General features: G+C 38.5%; 1 protein-coding gene across 1 annotated transcript in view; it reads right to left on the reverse strand.

Moving 5' to 3' along the window:
- Nucleotides 1-4,039: 4,039 nt before the first annotated feature.
- Nucleotides 4,040-18,573, reverse strand: part of septin10 (septin 10) — a 33,636-nt gene continuing 19,102 nt past the window's right edge. Inside the window, exons 8-11 of the mRNA XM_067444670.1 lie at nucleotides 17,524-17,692; nucleotides 8,717-8,849; nucleotides 5,457-5,641; nucleotides 4,040-4,525 (exon numbers count right to left, since the gene is read on the reverse strand). Coding sequence (XP_067300771.1) covers nucleotides 4,510-4,525; nucleotides 5,457-5,641; nucleotides 8,717-8,849; nucleotides 17,524-17,692 — 503 coding nt within the window. The 3' untranslated portion in view covers nucleotides 4,040-4,509. The remainder of the gene's footprint in view (nucleotides 4,526-5,456; nucleotides 5,642-8,716; nucleotides 8,850-17,523; nucleotides 17,693-18,573) is intronic.

Genomic DNA, 18,573 nt, shown 5'->3' on the forward strand with positions numbered 1-18,573 from the left:
CTTGACTAAAAAGTAGAGATGCACCGAAATTTCGGCCGTCAAAAATGAACGGCCAAAAGTGGCATTTTCGGTTTTTGGCTGAAAGACAAACAAGGACTCCATCCTCTGCGCTTCTGCGTTTGTCAGTGCACACAGAATATGGTTTCAGCAGTTTATCTTTTTTTACTCCCACCATATGGCTGTAAATCATAGCTGTCAACATTGAAAATAAGGAAGATTTGCTGGAATCCATCCCCAAAATAAGGGATTTTTTTACACGATTCTTACCCACAAAGATTCTTACCCACAAACCAAACCCGGATGGTTGACAGCCATGCCCTAAATCTACTTTTGAAAATATGCCTTGTCTTTATTTTAACATGAAATACTGTTGTAGTCGAAAAATTATTTTAAAATATATTTGATTTGTTTTTTTAATTGGGGAAAAATAGCTTTGCATAGTAATAATAATAAACAAATATTCCATAGTATCAAAAATACCTTCCAAATTCTAAATAATAATTAAAAAACATTATTCATTAAAAAGGCTAAAAAAAAAGTTACATTTTAAGGCTTCGGTCATTTTTGATTGAAGAAGTGTAAGCGCTAAACGAAGAGGACCAGGGGGTAAACTGTTGGAAATCTTCAACGCTTTGGATCACAGACTGACACACACGTGGCAGATTATTAAGCAAAAAAAAGTGACCTTAAAAGTTATATAATTGTATGTTTATTATACTGAAAAATACACAAAAATACCATTTTCAATTTTTATGTGAAATATATATTTCCCAAAGCACACTCTAAAACTGTGAGAAAATCAAAGCCATAAATCAAGTTTTTGTTAGCTTTCAGTCCGATTTTTCAGTCCGGCACATTACCAATAATTAATTAGTGTGATTTTTTTTTTAAAGGACCGTTTTACCTTTTTGAATCATGTCCATGATTTTTATTTTCACACAGCAAGAACCAAAACCTTTAACAAGTTTTGTACCATTATGATGAAGTAAAAAATTTACCAAAATGAATATATCATTTTTTTAAAGCTACACTGTGTAACTTTTTTAGTTTATTCTTAGCTAAAAACACTTAGTTCTTTCAAAAATATATGTGCTCATTAATGTATATTTACTTCTTTCAAGTAATAAAGTATTATCGTAAGTTTATAATATGCCGTTGAAAATACATACGGGTGAGGGGTTCGAATGCCGGTCGCCATGTTGCTCCTCCATCTTGAAATTACAGTAGCCAAAGAGGGACATACCCGTAAATTCAAGCTTTGCCTTTCGCGTTTTAACACTCGATGGCACCGCGTCGAATGTGAAGAAGAGGATTGCCATGTTAATCTTGGACTAAATCGGCCACCGTAGGAGTTAAAACGAAATCACAATTGAGAGGAACAGAAACTATTATTCACTGGATGGTCATATAGCTTTACACCCAGGGCTTGACATTAACACCCGCCAGCCCGCCAAATGCGGGTAGATTTCAGCTGTGGCGGGTAAGGCAGCCATTTCCACTAGCCACTTTGGCGGATTGAATATAATTTCAGCCTACAGCCAAATGAAATGCCAAGACCGTCGTATAACAAAATTACAATTTTAGTGCGGTAGCGTCCACGACAAGCTAACGTTACATTTTCCCCAAGCATTTCTGAAGATCAAGCTCAAATTGCAAACACAACTGATAAGTCGCGGATATACTTCACTTTATACGTTCCTTTCTGCCTCGCGCAGACGCGCACGGATGCACTCAAGCCTTTCAAAGTACTCCATTGGCAGTGAGCGCGGAAAGACAGGTTCGGCGCGTACACTGGATACGCGCACTATCTAGTTGGCGTTTGTTTCCGCGCGCTCAGTTCGCTGTTGTATGCGCATCATCCGCGCGTTGACAAAAGAGAAATCGTCTTCAGATCAAAGTTTTAAAATAATCTATTGTGTCGTTTGAATAAACACCTCTTATTAAAAGCATCGGGGTCCCGCCTAGCCATATCTTGATATGAATAAATGAAACTTTTTTCCATGGAGATAGAAAACACAAACACACACACACACACAAACACACGTTGTTTGTTGCCATGTTAGTACTGTTTGGAGCAGGTCTTAATTCTCTCAATGCATTCAGCAGCCCAATTAAATACCTCAAACAAACTACAGATGTTAAATAAATGTAGAAATATATAATAAATCTACTGTTATCTGAAAAAAAAGGTTTGTTCATTCATTTATGCCCTAGACATTTTTGTATGTGTGTGTGTGTGTGTGTGTGTAATTTGCTGTAAATGTTTCGGCCCATGCCCACCTGCGAATCCAAGCTGATATACAATGTAGTCTTGATTTAGGTGGTCACTCTGCATGTGAAAGTTTGAAAGGGTTTTAAATCTTCCAAATCAAGTAAAATGACTCAAAATCAAGTAATTTAAGCATGTCAAAGTCAACTTTAATTATATAAAATGTAATTTCCAAACCGCAAAATTGTGGCCAGTGAAAATGCTGAGTGGCTAGTAATTTTGGAAAACCACTAGCCACGGTGGCTGGTGAGCAAAAAAGTTAATGTCAAGCCCTGTTTACAGCGCTAGATGGGGGAAAATATCACACAGTGGAGCTTTAAGAGCATCAAAGCAGGGCCGGCGCTCCGCACACGCACATCACGCACTGCGCGTAGGGCACCAAGTGCTTGGGGGGGCACCAAAAAATCTGGGTCGTGAAAAAATCATGACAATAGGCTACTAGTATAAATGACAAATAAAATATTTCTAAAAGCATGTTAATATACAAAAGCAATACAAAAGTAATATAGGCCTAGACCAAATTAGTCGAGAAAAAGGTGAATCTCTGTGCCAGTCTCCCTCTGGTGCCCCCCCCTTCCCCACCTCCCAGTGGTCTGTTCGATTATGCCTCAATCAATGTCAAATTTGGCAGACACCGACCTCAGACATGGCCTCGAAAAGGCACCAAGAGTCGGGGGCGGAAAAAAGAAAAAAGAAGAGACAGCGGGATGATGCTCGCGGGTCGCTTGCAGGTAAGACAATAGCCACGTTTACATGCACGTTTTTGAAGTAAAAAGTGCTGGGACAAACGCTGTTAATATGAGAGGGTGTTGCCAAGCTGTCTGTGGCATTATGCCAACATTATCTTAATAACTTCTAACGAAATAAAAAGTTTACCCCTCAGAAAAATTAACTTTCCTCTCAACATTATAATCTGGTGTGAGCGCGCCGCGGCGCGCACTCTTCAGTGGTGAAGGCGCGCACTGTGTATCGCGTCATAAAAGGACGCACACTCAAAAGTAATCGGGTCAGGTCGTTTACATGGTGAAACTTTTCGTTTGATCAGTTCATGAAAAGGTTTATCCCACCCCTCTCAAACCGATTACAATTTCATTCGGTTTGGGCATTTTTATTCCGATTGAGGTGTTTATATGGAGCATTTAAGTGGTCTGGCTGTCATCAGCATCAATGGGGACGTGGCTCAGAAACTGTTATATGATGACCTGATAGCTGATTTTGCAGCTAGGAAATGTAGGCGTGTGCCTCTGTAGGGCCTCTGACAACTAATGGTAGTGAAAATGTTTAATATAGTTCTATAGAATAGCAGAATGGTCTCTTTATAGAGATGTAGTCCCTCTGTTGAGTAATTTCTACTGTGCAGTTATGCATGGTTATTTGCAGTTTAAAATGTGCACTTTAAAATTCATACTTCATAAAATTCATACACTTATACTGTTATTTGCACTAAACTTTTTTTGCACTTTTAACTTTATGTTTACATTGTTCAGTTCCAATTATTCATTTGCAGCAGTTATTTTGGAAGTAAAGAGAACCTAACTAAGAAATTCTGAATGGTAGTTATTTCTTTGGTTGGTTGGTTGGTTGGTTGGTTGGGGGGTGGGGTGGGCACCGCCAAGCATTTGTGCTTAGGGCACCCAAATGGCTAGCGCCGGCCCTGCATCAAAGGGTTAATAAATAAGCAGGCATGAGTCAAAATGATCGAGTAATGATAGAGAAGTGAACTGAACTACTGAAGCCAGAACATCTGTCACAAAACACGAGACAATCTAATGTGCTGAAAAATACACGTTTATTTGGTTAAAACATCACCCAAAAATAACACTGTTTAAATACATGTAGCATACGAGTATAAAATGTGGAAAATAAATGCAATAAGGTAAACATTTGTGGTAAATTTACTATAGTATTTCTGATTAATGTTTTTAGCCCTCCTCAACCATAAAAACACAAGTCCAGTAAACGCTTACCGGTAAAAATAGTAGATTAACATTTTCTAGAAAAGAGCGTATTTCGTGATAAACCATCGTTTGTGCTCATAAAAAAATTATTTCCGTTTTTTGTAGGCACCGAAGTGAAGTGTTGAAGACAGACGTGTGTGTCCGTGATACTGTACCGTCAGAACGATATGCTGGTGTGTCAATATCTCCATCTGCTACATCACTAACATGATCAATGTACATTTATAACAACACTGATGTGCGTAAACATGCCGTTTATGATGGACAGACCGCGCCGCGTCTTCACATGAAGCCAGAGCTGGAGGAGGAACAACACCAGGTTTGAGAATAACTGCACATTCCAGAGACGCCACACACACACACACACCGACATCATCAGCACAGCGAGGAAACACACACGCTAAACACACACACACAGGATTTCAAACACATACTCCAAACACACACACACACACGATTCCAAACACACACTCTAAACACAAACACACACACTCTAAAAACACACAGAGGATTTCAAACAAAAACAGAGCATTTCAAACACACACACACACACACACACACACACACACAGTTAATTTCAAACGAACATTCCACACACACACAGCATTTCAAACAAACATTCCAAACACACACACACACACACACACACACACACACACACACACAGGATTTCAAACAAACATTCCACACACACACACACACACACACACACACACACACACACACACATACAGTTAATTTCAAACAAACATTCCACACACACACACACACACACACACAGGATTTCAAACAAACATTCCAAACACACACACACACACACACACACAAGCGAAAGCACACTTTTGATGGACAAAATAAATATAATATCACAAAAGCACACAAGAAGCACATGTGGTGTGTTTTAACAATAACTGGAGTATGTCATTAAAGAAAACGAAGAATAAAAATCATCTGTAGAAGATTTACCCATTTAAACTTGTTTTAATTATTCAGTTTGGGTAAAAGTATTATAAAAAGTAAAGTAAACTACCCAGAAAATATAATAATTTATTTTAGTTTAGTATTTAATACTCAGACAGGTATAGGCTCTATCATTGTGGGAGCCGCTGCTGTGACGCTGCACCAACGCTTCCAGTGTGAATACTCTCGCGCGTCTGCAGCTGCAGTCACGGTGTAGTTACGCTGAAGTGCTGCTCACGCTTGCGGTGTGAAACAGGCGTCATACTCACTTCTTGCGGTCCTTGTCCTTCTTGTTGTTGGTGCTGGCGTTGAAGGACTGCGCCTGCAGGAGCTCAGTGGCCGCTTTGCGTTTGCCGAATGCGCTCATCTCGTCCTCCAGACTCCTCCTCTTCTCCTCCAGTTTGCTCTTCTCATCGGCATGCAGTCGCTTCAGCTGCTCGAACTTACCCTGCAACTGAAGGGCCACGACATTAGTGACCGAACCATCGATTAACTAGTTACCGTATCAGTAGAAACCCTGGAGTATATTCAAATGATTGTGCTTTCCCCCCTCATATCCCCCTGAGACAAGAGATTTATGCAGTTTATTTCTGGAAAAATTCCTCCTATGACGCAAATTGCATCCTCAGATGAATGTTTGGCCAAAGGCTAAAGACTACAGCCAGCAGAGGGAGCCATTTCCTCATGTTTTGAACCCGCTCATGTGGGATGGAGATCACACTCACAGCTCAGCTCAGCTACAGGCACTCATTTAAACGGAGCTATGGTGAGCAATGTAAGTCTTTTAACTTATCAAATTTATTTCTATGAAAGTTAAGCTTGCAAAGGCATGAACTGAAACGCGCCAGACTGAACTTGCGTTGTGAATGTATGGCGCGAGTGTAGTCGCGATTACCTCAGCTCTCATCACGAGAGCTCATCAGCTCATTAATCTCACTCCTGCAGTCAGTGCTCAGTGCTGTGATACTCGCGCGGCGACTCACTCATTATATTGAACACACACGTTCAGTTTTTAATTGTAGTGTCTTCTCTAACTCAGTCACAGTAGTCCAGTAGCAGTGGCTTTGGAAATGGCCTCACAGGGCAGCGAAGCATTCTGGGAATTGTAGTCTTTCATCCCCAAAAGACATTTTCTGTCTTTTCTCAGGCTAGAAGGCACCAAATTCAAAAATAATTTCCAGGGCTTGACATTAAGCATGTTCATATGCTAGTCCTTCGGACAAGTAAATCGTTCATTCACTTCTCCAAGTAAAAAATTTGCTTGTCCGGAAAAAAGTTCGAAGTTTTTTTAAATTTTGTGTGTGTGTGTGTGTTGTAACTATAATTTATTCTGAAGCAATATTCTCACCAGTGTTCAATCAGCTTTAACATGTTTAAATCTGCATATTTGTGAATTACACTTTTTTTTTTTTTTTTTTTTTTAAATTACAACTTCATTAAATAATGTTTTGAGATTTGTAGTTTTGAATAGACAAAAAATAAATGTTGGAAAGAATGTTTAAACATGAAACTAAACCTCCAGTAGGTGCAGCAGGTGAGTCTTAATGAGTGAGTCATTGAGTCGTTCGTTCAAACGATTCATTCAAACACTGAATCGTTCAGTAACACACTTGTTGCTTTGAGACGCATTACGGTTCTGCTGTGTGTGAACGATTTTCGCTGCTGAAATGGAACAAAAGCACTCAATATAGCATCTAAAATGTAAGTGACTTAGTGAATGTAAATGTAAGTGAATGTTAATTGTTTATGAAACTGTCATATGAAAGCAGTGTCACTTTCAGTCGTGACTCGTGATGGTATTCAGGAAACAGCTTAAATGCTCTAGTGTTGTAATTTCTCCTCGAGAGGCTGCATGAGTGTCAACAGCGCCACCTTGTTATCGTCAGTTCATCATATATTATTATCCACCACTATCGATCGCCACTTACACTAAATTCATTCATACACTAAAACTCATTCTTGCATTTCGGTGATTCGCTAGTTATTTTTTGTTTTAATCAGGCTTTTGTCTGTCGGGCAAGTAAAATTCTTTTTCACTTGTCCCTTCAAAAAATCCACTTGTCCCAGACAAGCGGACAAGCATTAATGTCGAGCCCTGATTTCACATTTCTATTACATTAATGACCCAGTTTAAATACAGATTCATCTTCCCAGCGCTGAAGTACCGCTTTAACTAGTTACCGTATTTTCCGGACTATAAGTCACACTTTTTTTCATAGTTTGGCTGGTCCTGCTTATAGTCAGGTGCGACTTATATATCAAATTTAATTCGTACTGACTGACAAGAATAAACATTTAACTACGTCTACAGCTGCGAGAGGGCGCTCTATGCTTCTCCTTTAGCCTACCTGAAAAAACAACTGAAAAAAAAAAACTGTTAACCTAAAGAGAACAACCGAGAAAGACTGAGCACAAACAAAATGCCCCCCCATAAAGAAAATCCTATTTAGCAGATTACAAACTGCAGGTAGTAAAATGTACAGCCGAAAACGGTAATCGAGCAGCAGAAAGAAAGTTTGGGGTGAGTGAGAAACTTGTGAGGGACCGGCGAAAAGCAGAGGTTACTTTAACTGTAATGAAGAAAACAATAGCAGAAAACAGTATAATGCGACTTATAGTCCAGTGCGACTTTTATATGTTTTTTTCCTCTTCATGACACATTTTTTGACTGGTGCGACTTGCAAAAAATGCAAGTGATCGTGCCTCCGTGTCATGCAGAAAGTGCGTTATACTTTAACTTCCACGCTCCACACAAACACTTGGATATGCGGCTAACGCTTCCCATTTACTTTGAATGGGTGACATCATCCGTTGCCGAACTGAATTGTGGGTTCCGTCACGGTGCTTCACTCGCGTTGCAAGCGGCAGAAGTTGAAGATTTCTCAACTTTTCAAGCGCCAGCGCAGGCGTCATCCAATCAGATCGCCGTATGCAAATATCCTACAGCAGACGCTAGCCAATTGCGTTCATTACTGCTCCGTGAACCATCCAGACGCAGCTCCCGGGCCAGAACATGATATTCTTCCCGCTGTCTGCGCTTTTTCAGGATTTAATGTACTTAACAGCTTCACGCACCTGTGCAGTGCACTGACAACAACTACACGGGCAATCACACTCACACATACAGCCAAATCGGCATCCATTTCGTCTCACAGACTAGCTGTCATAAAAAGGCGCTTTTTTGTGTTGTGTTTTGGTCCAGGCGGCAAGTTAATGTGATTGGCTGTTGTCACTATGACGATCGCGTCAGCACCCAGCTTCAGCCACGCCCTTTGTCAAGCGTTAACGCCTACGCCCTGTGTGAATGCGTTGTAATAATTAAGTTAACGTGGGAGCGAGCGGCCGTGTTAAGTTGCTACTAACATGTTTTATAGATGATTTCATTGGTCAGTTTCTGTTCAGCCATAATTATTCCTCTATGGAACAAGTCCAGACCGAACTGCCTGAGCTCAGATGTTGTGGGCGGGGCGCAGTTCGGCTGATCCAGGCTAGTTTGGGGGCAGCCCTAGCAGCATGATGAATGTCATACCTCTCTCTCTGCATCTTTCAGCTCGGCCTCTTTCTCTTTCACCCGCTGGACGAACGTCTGTCGCATTTCTTCCTCTCGTCTCTGCAGCTCGCCCAGAAACTCCTGCCGCTTCGCCTCGTACGTCTGCTGAAGACTGATGACGAAAAACAACTTTAATACAAACTGCTTCAGTCACAGAATATCAGCACTAAACCTCACATCATCACGTTTCAAATGGTCCCGTAATTAGTCAGTATCAGCAGGTCATTCGGTCTCAATGAAATGCTGTATCAAGAGAAACATTAAACCGTGTCTTTGTCAATCAGCTCGTCTCGAGCTGATTGACAAAAACCTCCACAAATTGAATTTATCTATTAAAGTCATACATCTCAGTCACATTCATTTCTATAGCACTTATAGCAGCTTCACTGTAATAAACAGGAAAATAAGTAACAATTATTAGTGGTGCAAACTTAATTAAATATGTGACCAATTCAAATTCTACTATAAAGCAGCTCTAAAAAAAAGACAATAGTGTCATTATTCAGTATATCGTACATACATTTTCAATGGAGGGACAGAAAAGCTCTTGGACTAAATATAAAATATCTATGTCTGAAGATGAACGAAGGTGTTTTGGGTGTGGAACGACATTAGGGAGAGGAGTTAATGACATCATTTTCATTTTTGGGTGAACTAACCCTTTAAGCCATTTAGGAAATTTTATGTCGTCAAATTTGATCAAACTGAATTTAAGAGCTCTTAAAATGATTATTAAAGGGTCATGAAACCCTAAACCAGATTTTCTGACATTTTAACAGAGTAATGAGTGTTGAGCATCATAGAAGTCAATGTTACCATCCATTCGTTTTGATTGTAGGATTAACCTAGTTAATTTGAACCTTTTTTGCTCTATATTCAACTTGCAGGTTTAAATTTATCTTTGTATCTGTGACGTTTTCTCATACTATAGTATGGCGATGACTCATCGGTGTCTCATAATTATTCATGAATCTGCGTGTCCTTATCCAATGAGAAGAGACCTCGCTTAATTATGAGTCTGCGTGTCCTTATCCTATGAAAAGACGACTTGTTTAATTATTCATGAGTCTAATAATTATCCAGTGAGAAGAGGCCTTGCTTAATTATTCATGAGTCTGTGTGTCCTTATCCAATGAGCAAAGGCCTTGCTTCATTATGAGTCTGTGTGTCCTTATCCAATGAAAAGTCTGTGTGTCCTTATCCTAGGAAAAGATGACTTGTTTAATTATTCATGAGTCTGTGTGTCCTTATCCAATGAGCAAAGGCCTTGCTTCATTATGAGTCTGTGTGTCCTTATCCAATGAAAAGTCTGTGTGTCCTTATCCTATGAAAAGATGACTTGTTTAATTATTCATGAGTCTAATAATTATCCAATGAGAAGAGGCCTTGCTTAATAATTCATGAGTCTACGTGTCCTTATCCTATGAAAAGACGACTCGCTTAATAATGAGTTTGCGTGTCCTTATCCAATAAGAGGCCTTGCTTAATTATTCATGAGTCTGCGTGTCCTTATCCAATGAGAAGAGGCCTTGCTTAATTATTCATGAGTCTTTGTGTCCCTATCCAATGAGAAGAGACCTTGCTTAATGAGTCTGCGTGTCCTTATCCTATGAAAAGACGACTCGCTTAATTATTCACGAGTCTAATAATTATCCAATGAGAAGAGGCCTTGCTTAATTATTCATGAGACTGCGTGTCCTTATCCTATGAAAAGACAACCCGCTTAATTATTCATGAGTCTAATAATTATCCAATGAGAAGAGGCCTCGCTTAATTATTCATGAGTCTACGTGTCCTTATCCTATGAAAAGACGACTTGCTTAATTATTCAAGAGTCTGCCTGCCTTATCCAATGAGAGGCCTTGCTTAACACAACAGCACGTGTTCATTGACAGCACTTCAAAGACTGAGATGGCAATCAGTAAGTGAGAGATGCATTCGATTGTTGCTTTGTAAGAGTTTCTGCGTCACATAAGTTATCTTCGGTAGATTCAGAGTCTTCGAAACAAACGCGATTCATCCACACTGTGAGTGTAACTGCTCTTTACGACCCATTAACCGATCAAACGGCTCATAAAACGCTGCAAAATAAGCCTGGAAAGTTATCAATGATGCAACAGTCTCCCCTCGTCCCCCTCCACTCCGCAACTGTTCAAAACTGTGGTGAGACCTGACGGCTGCTGAAATGGGGTTTCATCATGACCCTTTAAGACTTTTATTACGCCATTTAAGAAATGTTATGTCTGTAAATTTGATCAAACTGAATATAAGAGCTCTTAAGGACCCGCAGGAAGCCTGTTGTTTTCTCAATCTTTAAAAACACTCTCTTTGTGGCCTTCGAATCAACGAGGGTCTCGCTAAGAAAACCAACAGGGCCATTAGTGTGTGAGAGTTCAGGGTGATTTTCTGGCTTCTGTTTTGAAAAGCCGAGAAGAAATGCGAGGAATGTCCTTGTGAAGGAGGTTAAACAAACAGTTCCCATGCTCCCTTCTGCAAAACCGCCTTATTAGTGGTTACGCAACAGTGGCATCTTAGTTTCTCTGTTAAAGCACTCGAGGATGTAGTAGTGCTAATTTCGTTTGCTAAAACTATGAGAACATTTTTTGAGGACGACCCTTTTTTGACTGATGGTTGACCTAATATAACAGCATAATAATGCAAGTAGACCTACACACTTTTCAAACGACCTTTTAATTCTTTAAATCATGAAAATTAAGGGTAAAAATATATTATCCTAAATATATATGTATTTTTAATAAATAGTAAATAAACATTTTCCCTTTAACACTCGTCATTCTGCGTTGACATTTATATGTACACCGGAACAGCGGATCGCTGCTTTGAAATCGAGTCCATTTGGGCTTATTTGGGCAAACTGTTAGTAGTTGTTCATGTACATATATTGTGCGATATATCAATATATTGATTATTGCAACAGCCCTAACATCAACGTTTTCACAAATTCGTGTTTTTGTAGTTTACACGGAGACGTTAACGGTATTATTCATTTAGCAGGAGTTTTTATCCAAGGCGACTAACAAACGTGGGATAAGTGATTCATCTTAAAAATTCCAGTTTTTCTATCCCCAAATTTGAGACCTCTTAAAATGATAATTAAGACTTATAATGGCATTAAATCTGATAAAACTCTTGGATACACAACCAAAATGCCAATTAAACCAGACCAAAAATTTAGTTTTTCAATCTCCAAATTTGAGACATCTTATAAGATCATTAAGACTTTTATTATGCCAATTAAGACTTTTAATGGCATTAAATCTGATAAACTGAATTCAAGTCTTGGATACAATTTGTACAAACAAAATGCCAATAAAACCAGAAAAAAAGCAGTTTTTCCATCCTAAAATTGAAGACCTCTTATATGATCATTAAGACTTTTATTATGCCAATTAAGACTTTTAACGTAAGTTTACAAGACAACGATGTACTAAAAACGGAAACGTTTGTAAAGTTTTTAGTCGTTTTTGTTTGTATCTGAAACTTGCATATAGACTGAGCATATAGTTTGTATGCGGATTACGTCAGCGTTTTCAAGAATGTTTTTATAGTTTACACGGAGACGATAACAGTATCAATTTCAAAAACATGCACTTTGAAACTCGTTGTTGTTGCTTTTGAAACTCCAAAACGCTGTTGTTGCGTAAATGAACGGCCATAACAAGGGATGTCCCGATCAGGCTTTTTTTACCCCCAAGTCCGAGTCATTTGATTTTGAGTATCTGCCGATACAGAGTCCCAATACAATACTTCTATAATAGCCTACATAAAAAAAGAATAAAGAAGAGCGAAAAAAAACGATCCAGGATGTTCCTTATTTTTTATTTAATTCACCTTATTTTAACATTCAACAACTCTTTTAACAAACAGAGCACTTCTGTGAGGTAGCTTGAACAATCAAGAAATAAATAACAAATTCTTCACTTTTGGATTTTTGTGCAACAGTAAATATGAAAAAAGTCCGGGACCGGTGTTGCGCAGTAGAGAGCAGGAAGTACAGTTGCGATATCAAAAACCCGTCCATACTCTCAAAGATGCAGAACAATTAATTATGTTGGTGAGAAATAAACAGTTATGGAAATGTAGAAATTAAAGCTAAAGCTCCAATCTGCTCCCAAAAATCCCCCCAAAAAAGTCTGTTAGTGCCTCAGTGACAACTTCACTCAGAGAAGACAGTGAAGACACCCCCCCAACCCCCCCCCCCCCCCCCCGTTTTTATAGCATCAAATAACTAACTAAAACTAAACTTATTTTAAAAACAAACACTTGAAATGAAATCGTGATGATAACTGCCTACAATGACATAAACTAACTTTGAGGAAAAAATATTAGTTTGCCTCGCGTGACGCGTCCATTAGAAAACACAGAGGGGCAACTAATGTTGCACGATAATCCGGTACTAGAAAAGTATCGCGATACCCTGCTATTACAAACGGTACGATATGGACTATTATTAGTACCGGTACTTTAAGGAGGACAGAGCTAATATGAGCTGTAGTTCTTAATTTGCGTCGATGTGTGACAGCAGGTGTCAGGGCGTATGTGCAGAGCTCTGTTTCAGCCGCTCACTAAATATTGGAAGTAGAGGAGTTAAATATATACGCGCATAAAAAGCGCGGCGCGGGACGTGCTCGCGATGCCGGACTCAGACCTGAAGCGCGCGCACACGCCTTTCAGACAACAAACATGCGATCGCCATTCAGTTCTTTCGCGGATTATTATTTGGGTTTGAATGGTCAAACATATTTAAAAATGCACGGTCTGGCGACTATTCAGGTAAACACAGTCAGATATGTCTTCAGTAAACGTGTACAATTGAGGTAATTTTATCCGTGCATGTATTAAGAAAGACCTAATATTCTGAATGATTAATGTTAAGCAAACCACCACATGCTTGGCTAAATAACTAAAATATATTTATTAAGAATCAGTGTATAGTTAAATTATAGAGTGAAGACTAAGTAAGCAATTTTATATTTTATTATTTAATTTCTTTCTTGACTTGCTTCTGTTAAATATGCCTAATGTATTTGAAAAATAAAGAACTGTTTTTGTCATATTGTTTGTAATTTGCATTTATTTGCTTATTTTTTTCAAACAAAGATACAATTAAAAATCTAAATTATAATTATTTAAAAAAAATTAATTACTCGTATCATGAAATAAGATTTGATAAGTGAAAGGTTAGTGAATGATAACTTGATTGATAATCCCTGTAAGGATGTTCACACTGGCAGTTATTACAGTAACAAGAAGAGGGAATGGTCAAAAACCAGGGCAGGAACATGCTGGCCAAGTTAATTTTTAGTAAAAATAAATAAAACAATGAATAAGTTCTGTTGTCATATTAATCATATTATCGTTTTTATTTATTTATATATATATTTTAGCACCGTAGTATCGATTTAGTATCGATATCGAGGTATTTGGTATCATATCGAAGTCATAATTTTGGTATCGTGACAACACTAGGGGCAACTATACTGGGACCGGCCACCAGGGGGCGATCGAGGCACGGAGGCTTCAGTTTCCGAGAGGAGGCTTGATTTAAACCAACCAACCGTACAACAAAAAGTGACGTCATGCCGCACGCGTTGCTGTTTCTAAAAGGGTTAAAAGGGTCTAAGGCCCCGTTCACACTGCAGGCAAAAGTGGCCCATATCTGATTTTTTTGGGGTCAAGTGACCAGGTCAGACTTCTTCAGAGGTAGTGTGAACACTCAAATCTAGCCCAGATCTGATTTTTTCAAATCAGATTTAGACCACATGCATATGTGGTCCTGAATCAGACCCAGATCTGATTTTTTCCAAAGCGGCTGCAGTGTGAACAACCAAGGCGGATTTGATGTGACTTTTACGTCAATCTATGTCGATATTTGTCACAATTATGTGCCGGCGGCCCTAGACACAACAGACACAGACAGTAACATTAAAAACTTGACTAGATTTGGAGAACAGCGATGGAGCGAGTCAATGGAGGGAGAGTGAGGTGTTAGACCTGATTAGTATATGGGGAGATACTTTAATTAAAGCTACGCAATAAGTATCCTACCGTAACCGCTCCGTGTTTGAAAAAATAGCACATGAAATGGAAGAACGGGGACACCGAAAAACGTGGCTTCAGTGCCAAAGGAATGTGACAATAGGCCAAAATAACCAATTTTACTCTCTTTCTTTTCGTTCTTCTCCTCTTCAGCACATGCTCATTAATGTTATGGCTTCCATTACACAAACATTTTTGCTTACTTCCTCTATAACCTCCCGAACTGTAGTGCAACGGCGTGCTGCGTCTGTTGTCATATTGTTCTTTTGTACATGCGGGTTAGTTTGAAACCCCAAACCGTTCACACTGGAATCAGATTTAGGCCACATTTTAAAAGGTAATGTGAACAGCCAAACAAAAAATCAGATCAGAGCAAAAAATCAGAATTGAGCTTTAAGACTTGCAGTGTGAATGGGGCCTAACTCTGTGCCACCGCATAACTATTGATGTGTTAAAAAAAATAATGAGAATATACATTTATATCCGAGTCCTGATCGGGAGGAAACGTCCGATTCCGATCGAGCCAAATCCTACCAAAAACACATCCCTAGCCAAAACAGTTGAAAACGGTGTAGATTAAACGAGACTAGACTAAAGCCCTATTCGGACAGGATTAGATTAACCTGGGGACGTGGGGGTAAAGTAATTTTACCTCAGGACGTCTGTAATATTAATGACCAATTCACACAGGATAAGACATCTCAGTAAAACTAGCAAAAGTGGGAGGAGTAACTCGCTTTACGCACCACAGTAAGCTCTGTGTCGTCATGTGCGTATGACGTTGCTGTTATCACGTGAGCAAACACAACATTAAAGCCAGTCTGAACTCCGTCTCAGGCTATATATGTTTTTTTAATAAACAGTTAGGTACAGTCTAACGATTCTGATTGGATTGTGTTGGTAATAGATACTTTCCTGGAGCTAAAATAAGTGTTGTGCCTCTAATAAGTGCTTTTGATCTTCTTTTTGCTTTAAATGATATGCGGAAAATACTAGACGTTTGCCACAGAGTTGTCCCTCCAACCTACAGCGTAACCGAATGCTTCAAGCGCCTCCAAGCTCGCAAAATGCGCTTTTTTAAAACTTTTAAACAGGAAATTATGGAATTTTGCCATGCATTTTTACAGCAGGTCTATTCGAACGGGATTAGTATTACCCGAGGTCATTTTCTGGACCTTTTTACAGAAGGTAAAAGTCTCGGTAATCTTTACTGACATTGTCCGTAATGATTACCGAGATGGCACATTCGGACGGGACTAAAATCACTGAGAACCTCTGGTAATAATTATTTTACCCCCATGTCCCTGTGTTAATCTATCATGGTGGTCCTATTTCAAACTTAATTTAGTATCAATTTATATGTAGTATATACATAATAAGGAAAACTAGTTTGTTTTAGCACTATTTGAAACGGTCAAATTATATGTGCTCGCATTCATTAATATTCACTTGTGCGTGCTTATATAAGTATCATTATTCACTAAAAATGTAAAAGTATATTAACGTTTTAATTTCACATTTAAAGAAATCTAGTGTTTGATCATATCTAAATATTTATTCAAATGCAAGTTTTTGAGCAACTAGATTAGATATATGTATAGGCTATTTATTAAAGAGCCATAAGGCACCTACTGGGTAATGGCATTACAAATTAACATTAGTATTTTTTAAGCAACACAATGACTCTAATTTACCTCTTTGAATTAGAATTCTCTATTTTAACCTTAATTACTACACAAATTGAAATATAAACAATACAAATATTAGAAGAAATATATTTTAAGTGGTCATTAATTGACTATAATTATTGCACAAGTAGTATTTAGTAGCCTACCAAAAGATCTCTTCAAAATATTAAATAAACATTATTGAGCTAAATTATAGAAAACTTTTTTGATTGAAAAATAGTTATGGTGTCTCACATTTGACCATCAATGAGTATTAGTTTGACCAATTAGTAAGGAATACCTGAGGGCTAAATACAAGAATAAAATTAATGTCAACAATGTTGCATCTCTATCACTCTCCATAATAATAAAACGATCCAGTGAATATGGCTGACTTAATAATCAATGCACACTAAGCTGTACTGTTTAACAAAACTTGCAGCAAACATCTGTAAAGTGAAACTGTTGTGTACCTTGTTGTGTGTTAAGCCATTCAAATGCATTGACACCGCGCTAGAAGTATTGAGCGCTCCATGTACCACGTGACTGCGCGCGCCGCCGGTAGATGAGACTCCACTCCGCTTTTCAACGCCTTTGACTTTAATTAGCGCCAAAACAATATTTATTGTTTGAATTTCGCATTAAAACGTAATAATAATCATAATAATTATAATAATAAAATCTATAGGCCTAGATTTGTTTAATATAAAAAGCAGGTTTGGCAATTTGGCGTGAGATTAAGCTGGGCAGCGTGAGAGTGTGACACAGAGCCTGAAAGCGTGTGTCACGCCAAATGCATGAGAGTTGGCAACCCTGCAATAGGACACCTGATAGTCTGAAAAAATAATACCTAATTTGGAAAAAAAATAATACGTTTGAGACCACATTTAACACTTTTAATGGCCTTAAATTTGACACTTTTTATTTATCACTTTTTAATACTTTTTAAAACCCCACGGACACCCTGTATCAACATGCAATATTGTTGATTGCAACTGAACATAGAATAAAAAGCAACTGACCAAATGAAGCCTAGTAAGTGGTGGTTGAGCGTCTCACCTGACAGGTTTGCATTCTGGGTCGGTGTCTTTGAAGCCCATCTCCTCCAGCTTGCAGCGTCTGTAGAGCTCGTAGTGGCGTGTGTGTGTCTGTTCCCGCAGATCCTCCATGTTCACGCAGATCAACATCTCACGCAGCTTCACGAAGTCGCAGTGGTTCTCGTTCTCCACTGAAAGACAAACGTGCAGACTTTACGGTTACGAGAGCGTACTTCACATCATTTCATCCCGTAGCATCTCAAAATAACGAACAAAACACTGATATCCTGATCAGGGGACGGTTAATTCCAGCACTCGTAGACTCACAAGGGTTTATTAGCCGGTTCTTAGCCATAATAACGTGGATGATAATTTATTTTACAATACTGATGGATGGATGCACTTTTATGATGATAGATGCACTTTTATGATGGATGGATGCACTTTTATGATGGATGGATGCACTTTTATGATGATAGATGCACTTTTATGATGGATGGATGCACTTTTATGATGGATGGATGCACTTTTTTTATTATGGATGGATGCACTTTTTTATGATGGATGGATGCACTTTTATGATGGATGGATGCACTTTTTTTATTATGGATGGATGCACTTTTTTATGATGGATGGATGCACTTTTTTATGATGGATGGATGCACTTTTATGATGATAGATGCACTTTTATGATGGATGGATGCACTTTTTTATTATGGATGGATGCACTTTTTTATTATGGATAGATGCACTTTTATGATGATAGATGCACTTTTATGATGGATGGATGCACTTTTTTATTATGGATGGATGCACTTTTATGATGATAGATGCACTTTTTTATGATGATGGATGCACTTTTTTTATGATGGATGGATGCACTTTTTATTATGGATGGATGCACTTTGTATGATGGATGCACTTTTTATGATGGATGGATGCACTTTTATGATGGATGGATGCACTTTTTATTAGGATGGATGCACTTTTTTATGATGGATGGATGCACTTTTTGATTATGGATGGATGCACTTTTTTATGATGGATGGATGCACTTTTTTATTATGGATGG

The sequence above is a fragment of the Pseudorasbora parva genome, chromosome 5 (genome assembly GCF_024679245.1).
Source record: "Pseudorasbora parva isolate DD20220531a chromosome 5, ASM2467924v1, whole genome shotgun sequence".
Lineage (NCBI taxonomy): Eukaryota > Metazoa > Chordata > Actinopteri > Cypriniformes > Gobionidae > Pseudorasbora > Pseudorasbora parva.